General features: G+C 44.3%; 1 protein-coding gene across 1 annotated transcript in view; it reads right to left on the minus strand.

Moving 5' to 3' along the window:
• Positions 1–8,135, minus strand: part of LOC104381764 (Putative N-acetylated-alpha-linked acidic dipeptidase) — a 36,764-nt gene extending 28,629 nt beyond the window's left edge. Inside the window, exons 1-3 of the mRNA XM_086614223.1 lie at positions 7,979–8,135; positions 6,321–6,435; positions 1,268–1,454 (exon numbers count right to left, since the gene is read on the minus strand). Of these exons, the coding sequence (XP_086470349.1) occupies positions 1,268–1,454; positions 6,321–6,435; positions 7,979–8,060 (384 nt within the window). The 5' untranslated portion in view covers positions 8,061–8,135. The remainder of the gene's footprint in view (positions 1–1,267; positions 1,455–6,320; positions 6,436–7,978) is intronic.
• Between the last annotated feature and the right edge of the window lie 16,305 nt (positions 8,136–24,440).

Below are 24,440 nucleotides of genomic sequence, written 5' to 3' on the forward strand. Positions count from 1 at the left end.
ATCATTTATAAGTTGAAACAAAAAAATAGCCAGGGATATATAGCTGAATTTTTATGTCAGAATGCAGATAGGAATACAGAGAGATAGACCACTTGTCAGAAATGCTCGTATGTCACTGCCTGAACCTAAGCAACGTAGTAGCTAAAAACTGCCGAGATGTGGTGGCAATAAAAAGACACAGTATTTCATCCACGCCATCACAGGAGGTTTTTGTGGTTACTCCCACCTGTATTATTACTCCACTCTTCACCCCTTTGCCAGTTACGCTCCAGTTAAACACACTGCCTTTTATCACTATCTAGTTTAACACTTGTGTTGCCTCAAGGTTGACGTCCACTCTTTGTCACCTTGTGAGATTACAGCTGAGAGACTGAGTTAGAGAGTTTCTGGAAGAATCTCTCCATTCTTTCACCTCTAAGCTCATGTCATCCCCAAGCACATATTCCTCAGTTTCTACCAGGGCTCTTTATTCCTACCTATGTGCTATGATACTTCTATAGCAGTCCCATCTCCTCTCCTCCCTCACGCTCCTTGTCAGATTTTACATCTACTTCTTTAATTCCCTTGGGTGTACAAAATGGAGAAGACGACTATAGACTGACAGTTCATTGTTACTTCCAACGCTAATTTAGGGGACAGAGCAAATGAAACAAGGCAGTACTTCATACAATGGATCATTACCTGTGTGGGATTCCTTAACTCAGCATGTTGTAAAGCAAAAATTGAGCAGATGTTCGAGTTTGGATAGGTTCTTGGAAGAGAGATCTAACCAGGGTTACTAACTGGATAAATACTTGGAAAAGAGGTCTAATGAGGATTCTTAAAGAGACTAATTACACCATGCTCAGAGAACCTCTGGCTGAAAACAGCCAGACACTGGGAGAATTGCAGGCCTTAAATACATTTCTTTGTTCTTAAACTTCCCTGTGCATCCACTTCAGGCTGTTTAAGGAAACAGGATATTGGCCTAGACCAATCCTTAATCTGAACCAGTATGGCCATTCTTATATCTTATAGTCTATTGTTGTTCATCAGAGCCCCTCCACATATCCTCTTTCTACTAAGTGAGGCGCTGACATTTCAGCCACTCTGCTCTGTTCTGCTGCACAGTCTGGAAAACTATTTCTAAACATTAGTTCCCTTTGCACTGTGTTTTTCTATCATATTATAAAGAACGTGCTGGGATGACTGAGCGGGAAAACAGAGGAAGACACTGTTTCTTTAAAGAAGTCTTACATAAATGTAGTTTAATCGTTAAAGAGATCACCTCATTCCCTTCATCATCAATTACTGAGACGTAGTTTGGCTGCTTTTCATTTGGGTATGAAAGAAGCACATCATAATGAACAAGTTCTGCTGAATCCAGTCCAAATTCCTTCCACTGGCCTTGAATTTGTTTGGCAAGAAGAAGATTCTGTTCGGTTCCTGCGAGGTGAGGCAACTTGGTAAACAAGCTAGAATAAAACAGAAAATCACTGGTAAGCAGCAAACGCAGAGAAGCACAGCAGTGAACACGTATCAGTGTGTATAAAGCTCATCTTCAAGCCATATGCATGAGAGGTAAGGAGGTAAGATCTTATAGTTAAAGTCTGAGCTCTATAACATGATTGTTTATGAGAATTTGCATCAGCATAAGCCCAAAATGTGGTCAGAGCAGAGGATTTTTCCTGAGGCCCTAAGGTAAGTCAGCTGAACCTTTCTCTTTGCCTAACAGAACTAGCCACATCTACACATAAGCAATGAAAATCAGTGTCGAAGACATTCAGCAAAAGAGTATGAACAAAATTTAAGGAGCAGAAATAGATCCAGAAAAGGATCACATTCAGAAAGGAGACCTCCAAATAATTCTGGTGCCTGATGATGGGTTTGTACATTGTTGGCATAACATGTACTAATAAGTTTAACTTGAAAATCATTATGTCAAATTTTCTGCACAGATTTGTTCTTTTTTTCTTAATCAGAAGCCTGAACAATAAAAGCCTTCTTAATAACATTTTGTTATGGTTTGAAGTGGCGGGGGGGAGGTCCGGGTGGCAGAAGCTGCCCATCAGACCGGACTTCCGTCCCCCTCGGGGCTTGAGCCAATCGGCGCCTCTGCGAATTGCCCTATTTACGTCGGACAAAGGAACCGGAAAGGTGTGCCTGTGCCCAGGAGTGAGGAGACGGGAGTGGGGCACGGCCCCTGCTCCCGGCTCCCGGCCGGGCCGGCGGCCTGGGCCGGGCCGGGCCGGTGCCCGCCCCGTCGAGGATGGCGGCGGCGGAGCCGCTTGGGGAACTCGGGGAGAGCCCCGCTCCCGGGGTGCCCACCAGGCCGAGTTCACCCAGAAAGGACTGAGATCTGAGAGAAACGGCCACACAGATAAGAGGTCAGTGAAGATGGAACGGAACAACGTGTGCCGCTGCTGAGTCCCCCTTGCCAGCAGCCCCTTTGCAAACAGTCCTCGGTGGAGCAAGCAGAGACCCACTCGCAGCCCGTGGAGGACCCACGTCGAGAAGAGATGCTAGAGCCTGAGCACGGTACGCATCTAGAGCCTGTGGGATGACCCCCCGCCGATGGGGAGGTGCTTTGTTAAAGGAGATGCCTGAGCCTGAGACTGTTGTGAATCCTGGGCACAAGTCGAGGTGCATTTACGCATTTTGCATTTACGCATCTAAGTCTGTACGGAGACGCATTTCAGGCCGATATGCCGACCCACGCCGGAGCGCAGTTAAAGTCTGTATGATGACCCACGCCAGAGCGAGTGGCTACAGCTCCTTAAAAGTCCAGGACTGGTAAAGCCCGCACTTGGGGCAAATCCGATGGGGTAAGGATTTGCCCCCCAGCGGGCAGGATTCACGCTTTCGCCGTGAGTAGGGGATCCACTGGAGCAAGGGACAATGGTGTATGGACTCCTTTTCCTTTAAGAGAAGCGGCAGTAACAACTTGGAATGAACTGACCTGCACTCCCTCATTCCCCGCCCCCTGAGCCGGTGGGGGGAGGAGGTAGAGCTGGGAAGAGAAGAGACAAAAGGGAGGTGAGTGGTGGTGTTTTTTTTAAGACCTGGCCTTGTTTTCTTGTAATCCTCTTAAGTAACCGTTTTTGTTTGCTTTTCTCTTTGTAGGTAGCTGTTAATAAATAGTTTTGCTTTAAGAAAACAGCCTCTTTTGCCCGGGACCGTGGTTGGTGGGTGCTTCTCTGTTCCTGTCTCGATCCTCAGCTCTTTTATTACATTTTTCTCCTCTCCATTTTACTGGAGTGGGGTTTAGTTGCCGGATCGGCCTAACCCACAACACATTTACATCCAGATCAGATATAACACATAATGGTCATAAATAGTCAGAAACAATATCTAGCCCCCCTGGGCTATCCTACCCAAATCTGTCTAGAATTTTTTTGGCCCACTAAACAAAGGAGTTATGGTGAATGTTGATGAGTTTGACAGGTACTAAGCACCAGCTTCGGAGTCCCAACAGGCTACTTGTCAGATACCATTAATTACCATTAATTAGTGGTGCCAAATACCACGATTAGTACCACTTCAACCTGTCAATTCATCCTATTTTCAACCCAAGTAACAGCTTGTTCTTGAATATGTTCTTCCTCAGCTTCCAAATGAGAATGATGCAGGAGATGATGTTAAAAGCTTTGTCAAAGTCAAGGATGTTACAGCCACTGTAACATCTCCACTGACACACATTGCCAGTCATTTTCTTAGAGAAGACAATCACCCTGATCAGTACTGATTTTTTAAAATTTATTTACAAATAGTAAAAAAATGCTGACTGTTCCTAACTTTGTGTTCTTTATGTGTTTGGAAACAGATTCCAGAGTATGTTTGGTTACCCTTCCAGGCACTGAAGTGAAGCTGGTCAGCCCACAGGGTCTCCAGTTTGTCTTCCTTGCCTTACTTAAAGACAAGCACAACATCAGCCTTTTTCAGTCACCAGGGACTTCCTTCAATCACCCGCGCTTCTCACAGACAGCAGCTTTGCAATCATAACACCCAGGTCTTTCATGTGAAAACCTACCTGGCCTCCTGGCTTTGAATACATCTAGATTCTGTTATGTAGACCACAACCTTCTGCTCTCTGCCGTTATCTTTATCTTTAAACTGTGCAAATATGCACAGAGGTCTGGAAGCAACCTCTGACAAAGCTTGTTGCTTGTCTTCTTGCATGTCAATTCTCTAGAGTATTTTAAGTACCTTTTAATTCCTTAAGTACTCTAGTTTAAACACTACATATGCCATCATCACTGCTCTCATGAGACCCCACCTGGAGGACTGCATTCAGCTCTGGGGCCCCCAACATAAGAGGGACGTGGAGCTGTTGGACAGGATCCAGAGGAGGGCCACAAAGATGACCTGAGGGCTGGAGCATCTCTCCTATGAAGACGAGCTGAGAGAGCTGGGGTTACTCAGCCTGCAGAAGAGAAGGCTCCAGGGAGATCTTATAGCAGCCTTCCAGTACCTGAAGAGGAACTTCAAGAAAGCTGGAGAGGGACTTTTTACAAGGGCCTGTTGTGATAGGACAAGGAGAAATGGCTTTAAACTGAAAGAGGGGAGATTTCAATTAGATATAAGGAACAAATTTTTTACAATGAGGGTGGTGAGGCACTGGAACAGGTTGCCCAGAAGAGTTGTGGCTGTGCCATCCCTGGAAGTGTTCAAGGCCAGGTTGGATGAGGCTTTGGGCAACCTTGTGTAGAGGAAGGTGTCCCTGCCCATGGCAGGGGTGTTGGAACTAGATGATCTTGAAGATCCATTCCAACCCAAACTGTTCTATGATTCTGTGATCAGGAAACATATACCGAACAACACATGATACCTTTTTTCAATTTTACACTTCCAAACAGTTTCATCCTTTCCAGATATGACTCAATGCCAAGGTCAAGGTGTCTGCGTTCTGAGACTCACAGTTTGTTTTCCCCACTTGCTAAAAGCAGATTTGGTAGTCTGAAAAACTAAGAATATGGATCAAAACGCTCAAGTTCACATTTTTTTATGCTTTTAACAAACTTTCTAGATAGTGTATTAATACAATTTTTCTGCAGTTCCTGCTTTTTATTTGAATATAGGAAAAAAAAAACAAACAAACATGAAGCATTTGGCCCATCATTAAAGCAAGCAGACAAACCAAATACCATTAATATTCTATGGCCAAGAAACTTTAGCATAATTGCAGAACTATTTCAGGCTGTGTTGCCTATGCTCTCGCCAATCTTCAGGAACTGTCCAATCTACTGAGAGCAACAAATAGAAGATAAAATAAGGTCTATAGACTTAAAAAGCTAATTGATGTTAGAAATTAAACCTTTTTAGGTTTAGAATAAATGTACAAAAATAAAATTTTTCAGTAATCCTTTGATGTTTATGATGCAGCTGCTGACTTACATGCTGAATACCAACACATTACTAAGCAGAGGTTATATTTGTTTATTTTTTGTGTGAATATATTTGTTCCTCTGTAGAAAATATAAATATACACAATAATGATTTTTCTTTTTCAGTCCCAGTGGAATACACAGCAAAACAAGAGGGTATTTCTAGATCTCTAGCGTTTCAGATATTTTGAAAGAACTGCACGCATGCACTAGAACACAAGAAAGTATATTTAATAACAAACACATCACACAAGTCTTAACCAACCATACACACACACACACTGTGCATGGACAAGGCCCTTCATCTTCAAAAACAGAGGATAGAGTATAATCGGATCTCTAGCATCCAATTAACAGGATATTATCCAATATGGCCACACTAAAGGATTACCAGTTGTAACCATACATGCAACTCAGTGCCATGCAAACTTAGTAGCATTTTTAATGCCACATTTTTAATATATTCATTTTCTACTTGGACTAGCTGCTGAAACTGAAAGTTTAAGGAGACACTGGACAAATTAACAATTAAATGTAATTAATAGCAATCAGTGTGTCCCAAATACAGTAAAATGATCTCAGGCTGAGAGAAAGCAAAGTTGTCTGATGTTAGAACTTCAGACACTTGCAGGGACAAAACTGACACACTGCATTAAATCAAGAGTATGGAAAATCATAATAAGAAAGCATGGTAGGCACTGGCAGTAATGCAGCTTGAGGGAAGTATGCTTAACAGTACAGCACTCCAGAAAGGTAACTTCAAAAAAGGGGAGGAAGGAAACAGAAGGGTTGTGTGTGTCTCCCTTCCCCTTACCCCAGACATTCTGTACAAACCAAGTACTTCCAAAGCATCTTAACAGCTCTGCTTTCAGAGGCTCTTCCTTGGAGCTGATGTCATCACCTTCTGGCCTTCATGACTGGTAAAATTATTCAAAACCCAAGACACACAGGGCTTACCGAAGGAATTGCTTGATGTTTTCTGCTTTCATTTCATCCACAAGTTTCTCTCTCACATTTTGATAGACATCTGAGGAGTCGGGGTGGTTTTTTTCGGTCGGTTTTGTAAACCATCCTGGAACACATTTGAAAAGTTTCCTACTTAGCAAGAACCCCAGTCCCCACATATCTGAGCCCATGTGCAACCTGAAGTACTGACGGTCTCATTAAAACCACAAGGATGAACAGGGATTAGAGCATCCTCTAATGGCTGGCTGGTTTGCTGCCTCAAACATAGAATGGAAACAGAAAAGTAAAATATACTTCATTGACTGAATTGCCAAAAATGTGACATAAATAGAAGAGCACATCCTAAATCTCTGGTAAATACAGCCCCCTTTTTAAGGCAGATTCATCTCTCATTAATTTTAAAATATAGTTTAAATTCTCAATTAACTGTTTGCAGTGAGGGGACTGAACTCCTGATACTCATCATGAAATTTCCTTATTTGATGTAAACATATATGTAAAAATATGCTCATAAGTATATTTAAGGGAAGGTCTAAGGCTCAACAACTACCCTGCCAGCATTGTAACAGTTACATATTTGAAGAAGGGTGGGGTTAGTCTATTTAATAATTAAAGGAATAAAGTTAACTGTAACCCTAGTCAGTTTTAAAAAGTTAAAGATTTTTCAGCTGTCATAAATCTGAAAGCAGAGAGTATATCAACTATATCAATTTGTCTTTAAAAAAACCAAATCCTTTTACTATTACAGCTAGAAAATCCCAAACCAGGAAAATTTTAATAAAGCCAAGTATATGTACTGTCATATGCACAATATATACGACCTGTCAGACTTAAATGCAATTGTAGTGACACTGTGAACATAGTAGTGATACTGGATCAGACCAAAGGTCCATCTTGCCCAGAATCCTGTTTTGGAGCATGGCCAAAAGATGATGTTGAGGGAAATGTAAAAGACTAGCACAAGCACCAGAAATCTGCAGCTCGGGGATCTCCTAAACCAAACTAATAATTTTTATATTTAGTAGCCCTCATGAATTTTTCTTTCATGCTTTAGCTTCATGCTACAGCACAAGTTTATAAAGGACAAATGGCAGACATGCAATTTTAGACTTAAATGATGCAAGTGACTGCAGAAAAGAATTTAATGTTCCAGTGAAGTTCATTGTATGTGATGGAAAATTCAGCAACTCCACTCTTGGCTGTCAGTCAAAACTCCTCCTCCTCTACACTCTGCCCTTAATTTCTAAAATAGCAACTGAATAGGAGCGTTTAAATAGATCTTCAGTAAAAATCAGGAAACACAAATAAAAAAATAATCCTAAAGGCTTTGCAATCACAGAAATCTCAAACTCTTCTAATAATCTCTCCTCTTTCAATGTCCAGCTGCCCCTGATGGCAAGGTGTCAACTCACCCGGGGTCGTTCTGGGTTGGAGCACGCAGCCGCTATATTCCTCCCTCCCTAAAGACCAACGCTGCCAGAGAGAACAGCCTCTTAGAAAAACACTGGGACAAGTATTTCATAACATCCCTAAAAAGCATTCAGAGCTCCCCGGATGACACCCAGAAATGTTAATCACAGCAGAGGTGGCACACGGGTATCTGCAGAGGGCAAAGGCTGCGGGCTGAGTGCCGCTGGCTCTGTACTCACCTGCAAGAAAGCCCAGCAAGAAACAGCCCAGCAGCCCGGGGCAGCCGAGCCATGCGCGGAGGGTGGCCTTGCTCCTGGCCATCTGGGTAGCTCTGTGGGCTGCGAGGAGGGTAGGCAAGCAGCTGCCTTCCTCCTCCTCCCTCTCCTCCTCCCTCTCCTCTTCCCGCCCTCAGCCCCAAGGCTGCCCCGGGCTTCTGTGATTCTCAGCTCTAGTCGTGCCTAACCAGCCTTAATCCCTGGATGGTGGCATGGTTTTCCGAGTGCAATAAACCACTTCCATTTCTTCGTTTGGCCCCACAAGACAGCTTGTCTGTAGCTGTATGTTTATCTCTGTAACAAACGTGCATCTAGACTGTGCGCTAAGCAATGCTTAAGTACTACTTTAAAGGCGAATTTCTATTAACTGTCAGGACATTCTGGTTTTGAAAATTCCTTTTTTAAGCTTAATCACAATCAGTATTTGTCCCAGTGGAAGTGGCCAAGAGATGAAGTGAAGGAAGGGAAAACTTTGTTTCTCTTTACCAAGGAAGCACTGAATTGCTCTCCTTTGTAATCTGTGGCTACATTACTCCTTGGCAAGGGATGAATACTTAGAGCAGCTCAGAATACAATTTAGATTAGCCAATGAGGACATTTCTGGGTGTCATTCAATTTGCAACTGGGAAAAGTTGCAAAATAATTTCCTATATTTTCTACTTTCCTATATTTTCTAGTGTTTTACATTTTTGGATTGTAAGCTTCTTAGGATCAAGGTTTCCTAGTTTGATTCAGCCAAATCCATCAGTATCTCATGGGAAAGGACACAACTTCAGTCCAAGAAACAGTCAAGATATTTTCATAGAATCACATAATCATGATGTTTTGTACAAACTTGCCCTGGCCCTGCACATCAGTCCCTGCTAGTGAGTTCCTGCATGGCTGTGTAGAAGTCAAGGCTGATCTTTCTCGAACTGAGGACTTGTCCATTCGAGACCAGTTATCTGGCTGAAGACAGGAAAGCTTTTCTGGGAGCCTGGATATACTCTGAGTTCTTATCACTCACTCTCAAAAGAGTCCAAAGTAGATACATCTTGTGAAAGAAATGGCAGTGCTCCAAGTATCAAAACTTTCTTAAATAGACTAAGTTGAGATGAAAATATTCAGAAAGAGCTGAAAAGACTGTTTAATGTCCTAATTACTTCACTAAGGCTTTTCAGAGATTAGAGGAGAAGAATTACACCACTTGGCTGTTCTGCACCAGTCACAGCCACCTTTTTAAGCACACGTCTGGAGGTCTTTGTTCAAATGATAAGCACGTCCAGTTTTGTGATCCTTTTTTCTGACATTTCCCAACTGCTCATAAGCCATCACAAATTCTGAACACCAAGGGCTTTTCACACCAACATCTCACTTGACATATACAAACCAGATGGAATTCCACCTACAGAACTTATAAAGAAAGAGCATATTGATGTATTATTAGCATTTATATAGCACGACAGGTGTAGGACTGGCACATAATAGACAATAAAGTGACAAGGGCTTTTGGAGATTGCTGTTTAAATCAGACCTCACATGAGGATAACATCAGTGGAAGAAGAAGGTAAGAATAGCAAGAGTGAGAAAATATTAAATGTATTTATTTCTATGCCTACATCTTTTTAAAGTGATCAAGACCTCAGCAATGCTGAAGTTGAACAACAGCAGCAACCAAGCAGCTTCTACCACTGTAATACAGTCCTAGTACTATTGTTAGTTGTGGCACGTTGTTACATTCCATGGATTGCCCACTGGTGCAGTATATTATGTTCCATTTAAATGAAAGTATAACATACAGTAGAAATCTATGCCTTGAATCACACACCCTCCACAACAGGAGAGAGGCAGGAAACAAGATGAAAAAGCTCATGGGTGCAATAAAGACGGGGGCATCACTACCAAACAGATTCGACTGAGGGAAAAATAATTTAATTTAGTACAAACTAAAATAGACTTGGATAGTGAGAAACAAAGACAAAAAGTAAAACATCTTCTCCCACACCTCACCCAGGTTTTCCAGCCTAACTTTACTTCTCCATTCCAGACTCCTCTATGCCATAGAGCTGCCATGTATGACACAGGAGGCCTCTCAGTATCAGCTCAGATTCCCTAGGATATCTAAAGTGTGCTAGACACCTAACCTTAAGCACTTGAATTACTCTGTATAGGGAGTGTTCGGTTCCTAACAGAAAAATACCCAGTGCCATTTGGGAACTTGTGGAGTGCCTGAGACCTCCGGACAGAGCAAGCCAGCACAGGGCAGCTTTTCTATCAGGTCTGCCCTGTCCTGGTGCCGCTGCTACAGCTCATGGGAGACCTCTCACAACGTGAAGTGATACTGCAGAGCCTATTTTCACACGTCTGAATCCTGCTCTGTGCAGCCCAGTGTGAGCTAACTGTCCATGGATGGAGCCAGTGGAGTTCCAGGCACTACAACTGGAATTAAAATAAGTATTTAGTGCAATTTCAGATGTCTTAGTGTCGTGGTTTTGGACTGAGGGTCGAGACAAGAACCGAGAGGGAGCACTCACCAACCATGGTCCCAGGCAAAACATGACTCAGGCTTTTTCTTAAAAAAACCCCAATTTATTAAAAGTTACTTAACAAGAGACAAAAGGGAATGAAACTGGTTACTTGAGAAGAGAAAGAGAAAACAAGGCCAGATCTTCATAGATTCATAGATTCATAGATTTCTAGGTTGGAAAAGACCTTAGAGATCATCGAGTCCAACCATCCCTAATCCCCATTAAACCATATCCTCAAGTAGCTCATCCACCCTATTCTTAAACACATCCAGGGATGGGGACTCAACCACCTCCCTGGGCAGCTTATTCCAGTGGCTGACAACCCTTTCAGAGAAGAAATACTTCCTAACATCCAACCTGAATCTCCCCTGACTAAGCTTATGCCCATTTCCTCTTGTTCTATCTCCCATCACTAATGTAAAGAGCCCTTCCCCCACCTCCCCACCATCTTTTCTCAAGTATTTATAGGCCGTAATCAGGTCTCCCCTCAGCCTCCTCTTCTCCAGGCTAAACAGCCCCAACTCCCTCAGCCGCTCCTCATAAGTTTTATTTTCCAGCCCCTTGACCAGTTTAGTTGCCCTTCTTTGGACTCGCTCCAGGAGCTCAATATCTCTCTTAAAGCGAGGGGCCCAAAACTGGACACAATATTCCAGGTGCGGCCTCACCAGTGCCGAGTACAGGGGCAGGATCACTTCCCTGCTCCTGCTGGTCACACTGTTCTTGATACATGCCAGTATCCCATTGGCCTTTTTGGCCACCTGGGCACACTGCTGGCTCATATCAAGCCGGTAGTCAACCAACACCCCCAGGTCCTTCTCCGCCAGGCAGCTCTCCAGCCACTCCTCCCCGAGCCTATAGCGATGCTTGGGGTTTTTATACCCCAAGTGAAGGACTCTGCACTTGGCCTTATTAAAGCTCATGCCATTGGCCTCAGCCCAACGATCCAGTCTGTTCAAATCCCTCTGAAGGGCCTCCCTACCTTCGAGCAGATCAACACAGCCTCCCAGCTTGGTGTCGTCCGCAAATTTACTGAGGGTACATTCAATACCCTCATCCAGGTCATTGATAAAGATGTTAAACAGAACTGGACCCAGCACTGAGCCCTGGGGAACCCCACTGGTGACCGGCCTCCAGCCGGATTTAGCCCCATTTACCACCACTCTTTGGGCCCGGCCATCCAGCCAGTTTTTAACCCAAAGGAGGGTGTGCCTATCCAGGCCAGCAGTTACCAGTTTCTCAACCAGAACACTATGAGAAACTGTATCAAAGGCTTTACTGAGGTCCAGGAAAACTACATCCACAGCCCTTCCCTCGTCAACCAGGCGGGTCACCCTGTCATAGAAGGTGATCAGGTTTGATTGGCAAGACCTGCCTTTCATAAACCCATGTTGACTGGGCCTGATCACCCGGTTAACCTGTATGTGCTCATTAATAGCACTCAAGATAACCTGTTCCATGACTTTGCCCGTCACCGAGGTCAGACTGACAGGCCTGTAGTTCCCCGGATCCTCCTTCCGCCCTTTTTTGTAAATGGGGGTAACATCCGCCAGCCTCCAGTCCAGCGGAACTTCCCCAGTGAGCCAAGACTGCCCAAAGATAATGGACAGGGGTTTGGCAATGACATCCGCCAGCTCTCTCAGGACTCTCGGGTGGATACCATCAGGCCCCATAGACTTGTGGGCATCCAGCCGAAGGAGCAGATCCTTGACCCGTTCCTCTTGGATCACAGGAGCTTCCATCTGCTCTCCCTCCCTGCACTCAGACACCGAAGGCCAGCTCACCTGGGAACTGCTGACCTTATTATTAAAGACTGAGGCAAAGAAGGCATTAAGGACCTCAGCCTTGTCCTCATCCCTAGTGACTAACGTACCCCTTGAGTCCAGTAGGGGCTGGAGGTGATCTTTAGCCCTCCTTTTGTTATTAATATATTTATAGAAAGACTTTTTGTTGTCCCTTACGGAGCAGGCTAGTCTAAGTTCCAATTGGGCTTTTGCCTCCCTGATTATTTCCCTACATGCCCTAACTTCCTCCCTGTATTGATTCCTGGATGCCTGCCCATTCTTCCAAGACTTGTAGACATCCCTTTTTCTTTTGAGATGTTCTCAAATCTCCTTCGTTATCCAAGCTGGTTTTCTACCCCAGCGGCTCGACTTCTGGCACACAGGGACAGCTCGCTCCTGTGCCTCCAGAATTTCCTTTTTGAATAGTAACCATCCCTCCTGCGCCCCCTTACCCTTGAGAGCTGTCTCCCATTGGACTTTCTTAACCAGACTTCTAAACAGCTCAAAGTCAGCTCGCCCAAAGTCCAGCTTGGCCGTTTTAGTGTTCCCCCTCCTAACTTCCCCTAGAATTGAGAATTCTATTATCTCGTGGTCACTAAGCCCCAGGCGTCCTCCAACCTTCACATCTCCCACAAGACCTTCTCTGTTCACAAACAGCAGGTCTAGGGGAGCTCCTTCTCTAGTCGGTTCACTAACCAGTTGTGAGAGGAAGTTGTCCTCCACACTCTGCAGGAACCGCCTAGACTGTTTCCTGACTGCCATGTTATACTTCCAACAGACATCAGGCAGGTTAAAGTCACCCATAAGGACAAGGGCTAGTGAGCGCGAGACTTCCCCCAGAAGTCTTAAACACAACAACCTCCCCACCCCCCCTTCCTTTCGTTCCTGGCTCTACCTTCCCCCCCAGCGGCGCAGGGGGACAGGGAATGGGGGAGTGCAGGTCAATTCATCCATGATGTTAACTGCCGCTCCTTTCTTAAAGGAGGAGGAGTCCTTAAACCATTTTTCCCTTGATTCAGTGGATCCCCTACTCACGAGGAAAAATCCCCAAACTTTTCCAGTGTAAGTCCTACCTGCAGGGTTGCAATCCTTCCCCATGGATTGCACCAGTTCGGGCTTTACCAGTCTCGGCCTCTTAGGGAGCTGCTGCCACTCGCGTCGGCGTGGGTCGTCCCACGGACTCCAGATGCCTCCACGACCTCGTTGTGCATCCCATGCCCATTATTAACAGTACCTGGTCGTGCATCCCCTGCTCCACGACCTCTCCCGGGCTCAGGCATCTCTTCCCCGACGTGGGTTTCTCCACGGGCTGCGAGTGGGTCTCTGCTCCGCCGAGTACACCCTGGCTGCAGGGGGGCTGCTTGCCATCTTCACACTGATTGCAAGGGAAAACTTCAGCTCCAGCGCACCTCCTCCTGCTCCACCTTGACTGACCTGGTCGTTGTGGTTGTTTTCTCTTAGATCTTAATCCTCTCTGGGGGAGCTCGGCCCGGCGGGCACCCCGGGAGCGGGGTGCTTCCCGAGTCCTCCATGCGGCTTCCCTGGTGCCATCTTGAGCACATGGCGCCGGCCCGGGCCCGAGCGGCCGCCCGGCCGGGAGCCGGGGGCGAGGGCAGCGCCCTCCTCCCCTCTCCTCTTCCTGGGCAAAAAGCCTTTTCCCGTCCCTTTGTCTCATCTTAAATAGGGCAATTCGCAGAGGTGCCGATTTGGCTCAACCCCCCGGGAGGGATGGGACGCGGGTCTGGTGGTCAGGGAGCAAATCCCCTCCCCTGCCACCAGAACACCCCCCCACATCAAACTATCACACTTAGTGTCCCCCATCTGGGCATGCGCTTCTCCCAGGTCCAGTATTCTGCCAATTTCACGTATATTCACTGGGTATTGGGCTTTCAGACAGCCGGAGTGGCACTGGTACGTCACACACCTTGGAGTTCAGACACCACATTCGTTTCTCCGCACCCTCACGCGGGGCTCTTGCCCCTGCCCTGCCCAGGGGAAGCCCCGGGGGCGGTGGAGCGGGCCGGGGGCGACGAGGGGCCGTGGGGTGGCCGCGGCTACAGGCGACGGGCTGTGCCCACACGGACAGGAGCAGCAGAGGGCTTCAAAGAGGATGTGACCAGACCATGGCACAGCCCTGTGCTCAGCCACTCCTCCAGCGAGATTTGTGACTTTCTACAGGGACATGACATAACGATAAGGAATCAAAACACCCGGACAGCGCCGTGTTCGAGCTCTCTGCTCCTCGCGCCATCCCCAGCAGTGCAGCAGCCATGTCATGGTGGGCAGCAGCTGGAGGTGGGTGGTGACACGGCCACCCCAGGACAAATGTCTCCGGGCTGCCAGGGAGACCTGGGACTGACCGCTGTGGCCTGAGGCTGGGAGAGCCCCGTGCCAGAGCTGCCCACCGTGACTGAGGGCGGCTGCTCCCATTGTTAGGACGTATTGCCCCATTTTTCACAGCCTCCAGCCCAGACAGGGTCACAACCAGACCCCGGCACACTCCTGTCCCCTCCTCAGCCACTCGGTGGAAATTCCTGCAGCTTTCTGCAAAGCCCTGGACCTGAGGACACAGTCTGCACCGTGCCGTGGTCTGACAAGCAGCTGGAAGCTCCCCACAGCCCTGGACAAGGGGAGCTCTGTGACACTCACCTTCTGTCTGAAACTTACCTTGAAATAAAGTTTCTGGTTTATGAACCCATTGGCCGGCATTTCTGGTTTGTGTGGGGTTTTGAGGAAACTTTTTGGGCCTTTCCTTATGGCCGTTAATTCCTTACTACATTTATGTATGTGTGTCCGTATTTATAATGCATACAATATGCAATATATATACATATATACACACCTATTTATACACATAAAAAATGTCTATGTATAAATAAATGCATATATTTATAGATATTTGTATACTCACATATACAGAAACTGTTTTTTGTGCATTGCTGTGGATGACATCTTTTATGACCTAGAGAACTGTGGTTTTGTGGGCTGTGCTACGGACTCTGAGTATGTTGCATTACGAGTCTGTTAAAAGTATTGGTAAACCAGCACAGAACATGCCAGGCAGGCGTTAGGGGCGAGACTCGCCTCATCCCATCGGCATACATTCAATGCCAATTGTGCCATTTAGGCACAAATCCTTCGTTGTGCTTCAGACATTGATTTGGAATGATACAAGTTATAGCTTAGAAGGGTTTTTTTCCTCTGCTTTTTATAGGGTAAATCTTAGATATAAGCATGGAAGGGTGAAGTTCAGGGAAATGAATCCCGTCCTAGAGGACCATGAATGGTATAAGAGGCCCTCTGTTGCATATACTTAAGCCATCTTTACTTATTCTATCCACTTTTCCATTATAGTTCAGATTAATACATTTTATGCTGAACTAGAGTTGATCTTAACAAATGCTGTTGACCAATGCAAAATGCTTAACTCCATTAAACAAAGTGGCTGCCCAAATTTGTCATGATCTCTCTGCCTATGCAGGCTTCAAAAAGTGACACAGAAAAAATTTTGTGCTGCTGTGTGAGATTTCTACGATAGTCATGAACAAGGTTTAGAAACAATGAGTTATATTCACAGTTGTGGTGGGTTAACCTTGGCTAAGGGCTACAGTCACCTCCCGCTGCTTGTTCGCTCCCCCTCCTCAATGGGACGAGAGAACAGGATGAAAACAGTCATGGGTCGAGACAAAGACAGGGAGATTGCCAACCAAATACTGTCACGGGCAAAACACGACTTGGGGAAAATTAATTTAATGTATTGCCAATTAAAATCAATTTGGGTAGTAGGAAACAAAGACAAAAATTAAAACAGTTTCCTCACCCTTTTATCACAGGCTGAACTTCACTCTTGCACTCCTGACTCCTCCAACACCCCACCCCACATGGCACAGGGGGATGGGGAATGCGGATTACGGTCAGTACCTAACCTCCCCTCTGTCCCGCTCCTTCCTCCTTACACTGTTCCACTGCTCTTGTGTGGGTTCTCCACAGGCTGCAGTTCTTTCGGGACACACCCAGCTACTCCAGTGTGGGGTCCTCCCTCCACAGGCTGCAGTGTGGGTATCTGATCCACCGCAGCTGTGTCCCCAGGATGCAGGACATCACTCACTCTGGAACCTGGAGCACCTGATCCCCCTTCTCCTCTTCTTCCTCCTCCTCCTCTCACCTTGGTGCTCACACTGCAGTTTCTCACTTATTTTTTTTTTTAACTCATTCCTCTGCTCTTTCAGCATACGTCCCTTACTCAAGTATGTTTTCACTGGGGCACAACCAACTGGCTGATGAGCTCAGCTGTGCCTGCGGTGCGTCTGTCATGGAGCTGGCTGGGATCTGCTGTGTCCGGCATGGGGAGCCCCGGCCTCTCAGGCCTCTTCAGGGCAAAACCATGCTGGTCACAAGTTTCCCCCTCATCTCCTCTCTGATAACATTGCTGCTTTGCTGCATGGTCTTCTGTATCCTTCTCTACCCTGGTGGCCCAAGAAAGAGGAGAGAAAGTTTCCAGAAGTGAGCTCTGCTGTAACTTGTGCCTCTACTTGGACCAGATAAAAAAGCTAAAAGCTGTAGGAGTGGCAAGAGGAAAGGGATGTGCTGTGAGGTGGGAAAAGGGAGTTGCTGTGAGATCAAGCAATCCATAAAGGGATCTTGAGGATGGGCTGACTGAGGAATGACTTCAGCATTGTGTTGTGGCCTGAATAAAAGAGCTGGAGATGTCATCTTCCTGTAATCAGATGAAACTGCAATACAGGAGACAAAAGCAGTTTGCAGGGTGTGCTTAGGAGAGTGAGAATCTGTAGAATAAAGTGGCTAAGCAGGGATTAAAAGGAGCAGGCAGAAATTTTGCTGTCTTGCAGAGCTATTTTGTGCTTTTGAATCCTGTCTTATCCAGGTGATGATTACCATTTTTTTAAAGTTTGGAGGTGGTACTATTGAGTGAGTGAAAAAGAAAAGAGATCTTGGGTGCCCTGGACTAATCCATGCACTGATGGAAATGTTATTGCAGTTTCTTTGTGTTTCCTTGGCTGTTTGATGTCTCAGAAATACCAGAGCAAGAGTGGGAGTTTGATATAAATGGCAGGGATGTTTGTTACTCAGAAAAGTCCTGGAGCTACAACATTTCCCTCAGAAAGTGAAGTCCCCTGTAAAAATCCTCATTCTGACTAGGCTGAGGTGCTCTAGTTATTGGCTAATCTGGGCTGACCTTTTCTGACCTAAAATCCTTCAGGGTTTGTAAACAAGTGAAATATTAACTGGGAAAGAAAGTGCCAGTCTTCATAAACCAGTCCTTCAAAGTTATTCTGTCATATCCAAGTCCATGCTCTTCAGCTGGCATAGAAAAGTAATGAACTTCACATATATATTGCTTGAACAGATGACCAAACATCTGTGCCATCAACTGTTTTAAAACAAGTTGGTCTCTTTCTCACAAATTGTTTTAGTTGTGCTCCAGTGTTGAATAAAGCCACATTCTGAAACCTCCTGTTTTCATAAACTGGAAATTTTGGGTTCTTTCCAGCCCTAAATTCTTGAAACATTTATTCTTCTCTCCCAGCTGAATAAGGGTTTATTTACTGCTTCTTCCATGGACCTGTTGGAGCGGGTCCAGAGGAGGGCCACAAAGATGATCCAAGGGCTGAAGCACCTCAGCTATGAAGACAGGCTGAGAGTTGGGGTAGTTCGGCCTGGAGAAGGCTCCAGGGAGACCTTATAGAAGCTTTCCAGTACTTTTTTCTACTTTTTTAGTAGAAACTGTAGCAATAGGCCAAGGGGTAATAATTTTAAACTAAAAGAAGGTAGATTTAGACTAGATATAAGGAAGAAATCTTTTACAATGAGGATGGTGAGGCACTGGAACAGGTTGCCCAGAGAGGTGGTAGACGCTGCATCCTGGAAACATTCAAGGTCAGGCTGCATGGGGCTCTGAGCAACCTGATCTAGTTGAAGATGTCCCTGCTCATTGTAGAAGGGTTGGACTAGATAACCTTTAAAGGTCCCTTCCAACCCACACTATTCTATTAAAATCTGTGAATCAGCTTGGTCTGCTGGGCAGGCCAGTGTAAGGAGTGACATTACTATACAAGAATTTTTGTTGTCCCTCTTGGATCATATATAGATAATTGAAATTGCTTGCTGGTACATTGCGAAAGTATCCCTGAGCTATCTCATTTACATACTTCCTGGGGAGATGAGAAAAACAGCATATAAAGGCTAAATAATTACCATTGGCTTGATAACAGAGTTTATAGGTGCTGCTGGCCTCTCTTTGGGAAGGGGGAACAGAGTGCAGCAATTCAGATGCTTCTTAAAGAATGTGGGGAGAGGGCACCTAGAACTAAGTTTTCCGAAAGAAGGGAGGGGGAATAAAGCTACCTCCTCCTGTACCAGCTTGCATTTTCCTCAGTGCCTAGGTTGGAAGAGGGGGTTCTCTTTAGCATTGTTTAGCTGCTCCTTTTTTGTCCCCTTCTTTTTGTTTCTGTACCTCCTTTACTTTCTCCCCTTTGCTAGTAATACCAGTTCCAAGATATGCAGCATAAGGAATGCAGTATCTATCCTGCATGTTCACTATTTCCTGAGCCCTGGGACATAGCCTAACTAACCCACTGTAAACATTACTAAATCACAAAGCCAAAGTTGTAGTATCATGTCTTACAAATGCTCCTCAGAATAAGTGGAGCCAGAGAAAAATGAGCCTGTCATGGTGACATCTGAAGTACAGCATGCCTGGAACGCAGTCACATCTGTCAGGAGGTGGCAGAAACCGCTCCAAACCAAACCTCATCTCACTCTTAGCTGTTACTGAGCAGCTAAGGAGAGAGCTCAGAGCTGTTAAGATGATCAGTATCCCATAAGACTCATCTCTCTTTGAGTCACTTCCTGAGCAAATCAAAACCACATCTATCAGCCACCCTGTTCTTTTACGTGGGGCTTTTCCTGCTAGAACTAAGGTATTATCAGTGTGAGATACTACTAAGACTGCTTCTCTGATAATAGTGTGGTATTTTATTCAATGCTGAAAATACCAACCTCAGCCTGTGTTTAATCAAAGTTAAGACTTTAGGCTGATGGGAGATAAGACTGGTCCTAAGTAGTCACAAAAATTATGCAAGACAAGCAATGTGAGAAGATTAGCAAGAAAAGAGATTTCTTTTCTCAGACCAGGTGACAAAACTGAAAAAAAGTCCAAAAGACAAACAAACTCCTAAACACACAGTACTTCTTCAAATTAATATCATTTTTAAAACTAGCAAGAAAAGTATCATTTACTGCATAGGCCTCATATTGACCTCAGGAGTGGTGAGAATTGCACATGCTTAGAGTGAAGACAAGAGTGAGGTTCAGCTGAAGCTCACAGAACTTGCAGATACCTACATATATTCTACTTAGTTTTAAAAAAATAAAATAACCCTGATAAACTAGAAAAGCTCAAGAAATGGCAAAGATCCACATGCCAAATGCCAAGCTAGCATGCTTGTTCGTTGAACACATAATTGCTGCTATGCAGCCAATTAGGAAAGCCAGCAACAGTACGTAAACACACATAACGCACAGAACGAATGCTGGGGCTTGGAAATTGTAGGTTGTAGCTGCTCAGCAACTGGGCCCTGAAGGTTAGTATCTGCAGCAAGAAAGATGTGCTACTGTTGTGCTGCTTGACCTGTTGTTTGACTAAAGACAACTTATGGCTTGAGAGATCAAAGGGCTCTGGTTTGTGGGAAAGGCAGGAAAAAAGTCTTTTTTATTCTAGACTTCTACAATGAGTTGAAACTTGCTCTCAACACTGCCAAGTGCTGTTGACCAGATTAGCTGTTTTGGCTCTCAAGCTTTGATATTATTCTATAGTAATTGGCCAACAGGAACTGACGGACAGTTGCACAGTCCCCCAGAACTCTCCGCAGCCTCTGCACTCTGTCTGACTACCAGATTAAAAGGGCAGTAGATTTTGATGCTTTGAGTCGGAGCCTCTGTTATCTTGAACTTCAGGAGTCCTTTACCAGATTCCAGCTAAAATAAAGTTTACATTACTGTCAGCTGACAAGTTCAGCTTGCGATCTTTGACCCTTTTTTCTAGAGAGGAATGCATCCAGTGAGGCAGAGAGACTGCACATTGAACATAAACCAAATGATATCTTCCAGTATGTGCAAGAGGTTTTTCAAGAAGACAGAACCAATCTCTTCAGTGGTACATGACAGGAGGATGAGAAACAACAGTCAAAACCTAAAACAAGAGGAAAAGCTTTTCCATCATGAGGGCAGTGAAGCACTGGAATATCTTGCACAGAGAGGTTATGTGGTCTCCATCCTCGGAGATTTTCAAGACCAGACTGGACAAAATCTGTGCAATCTGGTCTGACCTTGGAGCTTACTCTGCTTTGAGCAGGAGTTTGGACTACGGACCTTCTGAGTTCTCTTCCAACCGTACAATCCTATGATTGTGTGATATTCTTCCATTGATTACAATCCCCTGCTCTGGGAGGCTGCTGTCCATCAAGTGAAAGAATACAATTTACTCTGACTCCAACTTTCTGTGGGAGTTAGCTGCTCTCCTCCCCTTCACGACAGTATTGTCTGTAGACCAGCAGCATGTTTCAAACTTCTCATACAAGCAGACATGAGCACAGGTCCCATCTCAAAGATCTTGAATACCAGTGATTGCTGTCTCAGCTAAAGCAACACTTGAAGCGAGATCTGTGTTGACAGCATCTTAATTTAGAAATTATGCTGTCAGGTCAACAGACTTTCCAGCCAAAGTAACAATGACATAGCTGTTTTCATGAAAGCAAGGGTTCATTTTGATGTAAGTATAGTTTCTACCTTTTCCACACATGGGTATGCATTCATATTATTTTATTTAGACTCTTAGTGCACAAGATGGTCATCGTATGGAGTTCTTTGGAAAATTCTGACAGCATCCAATTTGTGATCGTATGATAGGAAGTACTTCCTTCAAAAAATAGCATTGCTTTTTCATTTCACCTCCAGATTTTTTAATGTAATTTCTCAAATTGGAAAGGATGCTCTTAACAATGCCACAATGCCAGCTAGGTTCCTCCCTCAGCTTACTAAATACTTCCAAAGCTCTTGTCTTGTAATTCAGTCACTGCTGCTGTGCATAAATCAATGACTCGGTGAGTTTGTCTGCAGGAACTGTAAAAGCCAAATGAGTGTTTGCAAGGAGCTGTCTAGAATTAGGATGTTAGTTCTTCCAAGTACTAATGACAGCATATTTAGAAAATAAAATAACTGAAAGTTGATTATAGTAAACACCTCTGCTAATGGCCATCTCTGGCTGAAAACATCTGTAGTTAACATGAAAAACTGGCTCATGTTAGATGATCAATAAACTGTGAAGTCAACACACTTAGTTGATTTCGTTTTTCATTCCTGTTAACAACTGAATTATTTTTTTTTTTACTCAATTCAACAGTCTGTGTTGGCCAAATACTCTGGAGTAACGTCAAAGCTTAAGAGCTAAACCAGCTAATCTGGTTAACAGCACTTGGTAGCGTTAAGAGTGAATTTCAACTCACTGTAGAAGTCTAGAATAAAAAAGACTTTTTTTATGTTGCTCGAAGCTCCACTTCGCTGAAGGAGAATTAGCACACAAACCTTATCTTGACTTCTATAGGAAAGGATTTCACACTCATTTCAACTCATAGCTATTGAGTTAGCTAATAGCTATGCCCCTGAGGCAATCTGACAGATCTAACAAAAACCACAGATTCTTAAAAAGTAGTTATTCCTGTACCTGGCTTCTCATTGTCTGCCCTTCCTTAGTAGACTGCTTCACAGCATACATCTCCTTGCTCATGTGTCTGGTGCAGACAGTTTTTTGAGCTGTAAGACTCCCTGGACTGGAATTGTTTCTCAGTGGTTACAAAGTTTGCAAGAATGTATTAACAGACAGTGGTTTTAATATGTATTATTCATTTAACCATTATTTCCCACTTGTCTGGTAGGAACTGGATGTCTTCATTCACCGACATATGTCAGTTGAGCTGATTTTGTTCATAAATGTCAAATATTTGACCCTTGCTTCTTTTTATCATCCTAGTAAATGAGTCATGTGAAATAACATTTCTCAGTGCATACATAACCATTCTTTCATCACCATGTCTAACTCAGGCTTTGCAGAACTAGGCACCTGTGCTTCCTTCCTCACAGAAACAAAGGAGTCTGAGGTATGCACTTACAAGTGCAGACAGCTTCCATGGAATACCTATCCTGCTGTCTGTCTTCCTCTCTTTCAGCAAATACCAGATAAAAAAAGCAAAGATGTCTTAGCAGCTTTTGACGAAGCTGTTGAACAGGCACAAGTTGCAACCCAGTATATTGAGGAAAAATTCTATAGAATGAGTGTTGGTTTGTCGTAACAATTTTGTAAATGGTGGTGGTTTTCTGTAGTGGGACCAGTAACATCCAAGATGATGCTGGATAAGCTAAGGATAAGAATCACAGTGGTTGTCTCAAGAGAAGTCAGCATCAAGTATTAGGCTTCTCAGAATGGAGACCAGAAAAGCTTTGTGCTGACGGTGGGGAAACACCCCCACCAATTGTGTCTTTGAGCATCGTGTCTTTGATCTCAAATCCCTTTGGTAAACGGCTGTGTTAGGGCTTGGGGAAACAACTGCACTGAGTCCATCTGAGGATCTTCTTCTCTCAAAAAACTATGAAAAGCTCCATTTGCTTTTAAAATTCAACTGCTATAGGTTGTGGTTTTCACGGAAGATGGGTCACAAAGTGGACCCAAATCTAGGAGAAAGCACTGGACAGTTTGAATCCCACCTTAGCCAAAACTTCATGTAAACCATTGTGTTACAACCAGCCTTATGGGGGCTTACTCTCTCTGGACCAGTTAGAATTGAATTTTTTGTGTGCAGGGGAAATGAGTCCATAGGAGAAAGAGAACTTCTGTCCCTGTATCTTATTCCCTGCAGTGGTTAGGGGACAGCCCAGATTATTTTTTTTTAAATGGATTAAAAGTATAACTCTCTATTTGGTGAGGCCCTGGGCCCTGACATTGTATATTATCCACTAGCTATTGCCAAAAAGGTCCTTAATTAAACTTAAATGAAACAATGCTATGGTTAGGCCAGAGATTAAAAACTTCTTCTGGGCTGAGAGAAAAAGTTGCTGAGGAAGGTTACAGGTCATTTAGGGAAAGACCTCCACAATTTTGGAGTTTGGTGATTCAGTTCATCCTCCTTAGCAATAGCAAAATACCCTTTTTGTATCCACCTGGTCAACAGCAGCTGTTTACTGCTGCCCCACTCTGCATGGTGGATTTGCGTTACCATTCCCAGACAAAATCCTCTAGGTTAACCTTACTGATGATCTAAACTAACGTGGCTAATTTTGCCAGAGGTGGATTATAGGCCGTCATAATGAATCCTCTATTGGCAAAAGGAGCAGTGGAGCAGCCAGCAGCGATAAAACAGTTAGAGACAGCAACGTCTCCTGTGAGCAATAGATTTGGGGGAAGACATGTCTCCCATGGGTTTACTCCAATTGCGTTCATAAAGATGTGAAAATAACTGAGCAACAACTGTGGGTGTAATAACTGAGCAATAACTGAGGGTGTAAAAGCATTTCCCACTATCTGGATTATTTTATAAGACCAACAGTTCAGTAAAATAATGACTTAATCATAGTAACTTGCCTAAAGGGTTTTAATGTGAAGAGTATAAATATATGTGAATAAATGAGGTCTTACAGAAAAGAAAATAATCTTCCATGACATTGAAAACCACCAGATCATGGGACAGTCTTCTAAGACATGGTGGAGGCCTCAGCTAAAATGGCAGATCAAGTTACACAACCTATTTGCTGTGCAAGAGCTTAGTAATGCTCCAGTGGCAGAGTGTCGGATAAAGAGACCTGATTTTCTGAGTCTTCTCCATTTGATCTTGGTTGTCCCACTGTAAACTTTTGTGCAGTCTGTCATAAGAGTAAGCTGCACACCCAAATCAGAAATAGACTCTACAAAGACAGTAATAATTCGGTATCTTTTCAAACTAAGGACATGATGAATTTATGTTTGCTTCTAATTATCTTCATGTTAAAAACACCTTGATATGGAAAAGGCATAGCAGGGGTAGATTTTGGATAAAAGAATAAAAGTAGGTCTCCATCTTGAAAGACATG

The sequence above is a fragment of the Tauraco erythrolophus genome, chromosome 1 (genome assembly GCF_009769465.1).
Source record: "Tauraco erythrolophus isolate bTauEry1 chromosome 1, bTauEry1.pri, whole genome shotgun sequence".
Lineage (NCBI taxonomy): Eukaryota > Metazoa > Chordata > Aves > Musophagiformes > Musophagidae > Tauraco > Tauraco erythrolophus.